This window comes from Gavialis gangeticus, unplaced genomic scaffold, assembly GCF_001723915.1.
Source record: "Gavialis gangeticus isolate Ggan-Ray unplaced genomic scaffold, GavGan_comp1, whole genome shotgun sequence".
NCBI lineage: Eukaryota > Metazoa > Chordata > Crocodylia > Gavialidae > Gavialis > Gavialis gangeticus.
This window is the reverse complement of record NW_017728994.1, coordinates 45,371,468-45,375,235: the sequence shown is the minus strand read 5'-3', so window position 1 is coordinate 45,375,235 and position 3,768 is coordinate 45,371,468. Positions and strand designations below refer to the sequence as shown.

At 71.1% G+C, this 3,768-nt stretch overlaps 2 protein-coding genes across 2 annotated transcripts in view; both read right to left on the bottom strand.

Moving 5' to 3' along the window:
• PYROXD2 (pyridine nucleotide-disulphide oxidoreductase domain 2) overlaps positions 1–1,382 on the bottom strand; it is a 4,826-nt gene extending 3,444 nt beyond the window's left edge. The window contains exons 1-5 of the mRNA XM_019502128.1: positions 1,037–1,382; positions 880–899; positions 567–660; positions 406–479; positions 12–181 (exon numbers count right to left, since the gene is read on the bottom strand). Of these exons, the coding sequence (XP_019357673.1) occupies positions 12–181; positions 406–479; positions 567–660; positions 880–899; positions 1,037–1,217 (539 nt within the window). The 5' untranslated portion in view covers positions 1,218–1,382. The remainder of the gene's footprint in view (positions 1–11; positions 182–405; positions 480–566; positions 661–879; positions 900–1,036) is intronic.
• Positions 1,383–1,667: 285 nt separating this feature from the next.
• Positions 1,668–3,768, bottom strand: part of HPS1 (HPS1, biogenesis of lysosomal organelles complex 3 subunit 1) — an 11,920-nt gene continuing 9,819 nt past the window's right edge. The window contains exons 12-16 of the mRNA XM_019502682.1: positions 3,479–3,544; positions 2,916–3,060; positions 2,646–2,759; positions 2,428–2,510; positions 1,668–2,029 (exon numbers count right to left, since the gene is read on the bottom strand). Coding sequence (XP_019358227.1) covers positions 1,867–2,029; positions 2,428–2,510; positions 2,646–2,759; positions 2,916–3,060; positions 3,479–3,544 — 571 coding nt within the window. The 3' untranslated portion in view covers positions 1,668–1,866. The remainder of the gene's footprint in view (positions 2,030–2,427; positions 2,511–2,645; positions 2,760–2,915; positions 3,061–3,478; positions 3,545–3,768) is intronic.

Below are 3,768 nucleotides of genomic sequence, written 5' to 3'. Positions count from 1 at the left end.
GGGGGGGGGGCTCCCCACCACGGCGCTCCCCTACCTCGGCGTCCCGGGGGGAGAACTGGGCGATTTGGCGCTGCGTCTCCGCCACGTTGTGCCCCAGCAGGAGCGAGCGCGGGGGGCTCCGGGCCTCCAGCACGGGGGTGAAGGAGTAGGGGTTGCGGGGGTGCAGCCTCAGGCCGTGCCTCTGCAAGGGATGGGCACCACAGCTGCGACCTGCGTCACCGCCGAGCGGGAGGGGGCAGGCTGGGGGCAGTGGGGGTTGTGGCTGTGGGTGCAAGGGGCTGTCGCGCCCCAGGATTGGGGCACCTGGCAATTATGGCCCCAGATGAGGCGGTGCCAGGCTCTTACAGCCCAGCGGATGCAGGGGGACCCGCTCGCCCCAGAGGGCTGCGCCGAGGCAGGAGGTACCTGCAGCTCCAGGTCCTTGTAGATCTGCGGCCGCAGCAGGCTGAGCAGGTAGGAGGCTCGGGAGAACTTGAAGCCTGAAAGGTGAAGCCGGGGGGGGTGCAGGGGTCAGCGCTTGGCCGAGCCCCACCTGGGCTGGGGCAGCAGGGCAGAGCCAGGGGTACCTGGGATGATCTCCTCCGTGACTGCAGCACCCCCCAACACGTGGCGTCGCTCCAGCACGGCCGTCCGCACCCCCGACTTCTGCAGGTAGGCGGCCTGCCGGGCACCCCAGAGTCGCCCCTGCCCCACACGCCATGGACACCCCCAAGCCCTTGACCCACACCTGCACGTCACTCCCCTGCAGGCGCCCTACGGAGACCCCCTGGGCTCTGCCCACCCACGCGCTGCAGCCAGAGTACTGCCCCCATGCCTCCCCCCCATGCCAGGCACGACCTGGCTGCACCCAGGGCAGGGGCCTTGCAACTTGGTACTCACAGCAACCAGCCCGTTGTGCCCTGCAATGAGATGGGGGGGTGAGAGGAGCCCTGGGGCACTGTTTTGCACCCTCCACCTGCACCGCCCCCAGTAGCTGGTGCCAGTCTCGCCAGCAGGCAACGCAGCACCGGGATCACACGTGGTCCGGCCCCGCTACCTGCGCCGATCACCACGGCGTCGTACTCTGGCTGCAGCTGGGCCCGGGCCCCGGGATGCGCCAGGCGCCGGCTCGGCAGCCCCAAGGCGGCGTGGGCCGTGCCCAGCCTCCGGCCGAGCCTGGCTGCCATCTCTGCTCCAGGCAGGGGCTGTGGCCGCAGGGCTGGACTTTGTCTCCTCATCAGCAGTTTGCATGAGGCGGTGCCTGGGCACGGACAGGCCGACTGCTGGATGCGGCCCCCAGCCGCTGGCGACGTCACGGGCCTGCGGCTCCAGGCACCGCCTGCCTGCTCCAGCGCCCGGAGCAGCTGGGCTGCACGCAGGAGCGCTAGGAAGCGAGGCCGGGAGGGGATGCCCACCTCCAGCCTTGCCAGCACCTGCCTCTCGAACGCAGGGTCCAGGGGTACCTGCCGCAGCCCCTTGGGGCTGGGCCGCTCGAATCCTGCTTCCATTCACCTGCCAGCACCTCGCTGACGGCCAGGACAGGCCCTGCCCCGGGCTACAAGGGCTCAGGTCAAAGGGGAGCCGAGTCCCAGCCCCCGGACGCAGGGGCCTTCGCCCAGCCCCCCAGCGCGGCCTGGCACGGCCCAAGCCCCGGCCCCGAGGAGGAGAAACCAGCCGGCACGTCACACTGACCAGTTGCAGCAGCTTTAATCAAGGCACCGATGGACCCACCCAGCACAGCGTGGTCTCCGCCATCCCCAGCCACGCCAGGGCCCGGCAGCCGGGGAGGTCTGTGGGGCTGGGGGCAGCGGGACGGATGCCGAGGGCCCCGATCCGGGGACAGGCCCGTGGGGGGGGTGCGGTGCCGCGGCGGCCGCAGGACCCGGCTCAGAGCAGCGGGATGCGGGAGGGCTCCCAGAGGCGCCGGGCCAGGTCGGCAGCCTGCTGCACCACCACCTCGGGGGGCAGGACGCCCAGGTGCAGCGTCAGCAGCTCGTAGCACTTCACCGCCTCGGCCTGCTGGTTCTTGCTGTAGTAGCGCAGCAGCTTCCTGGGGGAGGCCGCATGGGTCAGGGAGCAGGGCAGCCCCCCAGGTGGGTGCCAGACCCCCTGCCCCCTTTCAGGGCTCTGCCTGGCCAGACCGAGATCCAGGACAGCACGTGGCGTCTCCCCCCAGGCCTGCGTATGGGTTCCCGCCCCCCCTTCCCTGGTTAGACGGGGCCCCAGACACCTGGGTCCAAGTGCTGGCTCTGCAGCGGGCTCCCAGCCGGCATCGGAGCAAGGGGGATGTAGCCCCGTGTCCTGCTCCCACTGCCGAGGCTGCTCCAGCCAGCAAGGCCCGTGGGTCCCAGAGCCCCCACCCCCAGGAGGCGAGGGGTACCCCGCCGGTGGCTCCCCCCACCCCGGCCAGCCTGGCTCGCACCGGGAGCAGAATGGCCTCGGGCTCACCTGTAGTAGTCGCCCGTCAGCATCCCAATGGGAGCAGAGTCGTCGGAGAGCACCGGGACCTCCATCACCTCCAGCCTGTAGCCCTGGCGGTGGTGGGATGGGGCCGGGGTGAGGGGCAGGACAGGAGGGCTGCGATGCCCCAGGCAGGGCTGGTCCTGGCCCTCCCTGTCCTGGCTGCCAGGAGCAAAGCGGTCCCCAGGGAAGCCCCCGCCACGTACCAGCTCGTTCTCGAACCAGAGGAAGTAGGAGCAGTAGTAGTCGCCGTCCCGCAGAACCAGCGTGGTGTAGCCCTTCTGCAGGTAGCGCCGTGCCAGCGCGATCAGGGACCAGACCTAGGGAGACGCAGGCGCTGGAGCCCGCTGCGTTCCTGCGCCCGCCCAGACCTCGGCTCCCGGCCCTGCTCCCAGCCCCAGCCAGGCTAGCGGAGCCCCACAAGGGTCCTTTGCCCCCTCCCCTGCCTTCACGGCTGCCAGCCCCGCACCCGGTACCTTGCTCTTGATGAAGGCGGGCAGCTCGCCCCGGCCCAGCTCCGAGGCAGCTTTCTCGGCCACGCTGAGCGAGGGGGCCACCATCTGCCCAGCCGCGCGGTCCACGTAGATGAAGTGCACCAGCCCGGGGAAGTCCTCCAGGTATGTGGGGCGGGTTAAGGATGCTCGAAGACAACAGGCCCAAGGCAGGCGCGCGGCCCCCGCGCCCCTCAGACCCTCCTGGCACTGAGACACCCAGAGCCCCTTGGGGGACAGGCCACTGGGGGCACCAGGCCGGGCCCACGTGGGGTCAAATACCAGCAGCCTGCCCCACCCCGAAGCTCAGCACCCACCACCCAGAGCCCCTGAGCCCCCTGCCCGCAGGCCTCTGCTGCTCACGGCCAGCCCCAGCCCAGGCTTGGCGCCCAGGGGCTGCTCCATGGCCCCGGCAGGCGCTGGGTGCCCGAGCTGGGCAGGCCACCCAGAGCAGCCGGCTCCAGGCCCGGGCGCCTGGCTTCTCCCAACCCCACGGTGTCCTGGGGGAGCTCCCTGCCCCTCCACACCCGCCAGCCCAGCTCGGATATGACACCATGGTGACGTTGCGCCGGCTCTTTACCAGCAAGAAGTCCTTCCAGTCCAGCAACTTCTCCCTGCCGGGGAACAGGGATGTGCCCACCCTGCTCTGCCAGGATGCCCGTGGGGCCAACGGATGCCCCTGCATGAAGGCCAGGCAGTGCCGCTCCCGGCTGCCTGGGGGGGATGGGGCCAACCCAGCTCCAGCCCCACGACAGACCCCAGCGGCTCATGGCACCGCAGCCCCACGCAGAGAAGCAGCAGCCGCCACCTCCAGCTCCAGCCCCAGCCCCAGCCCCAG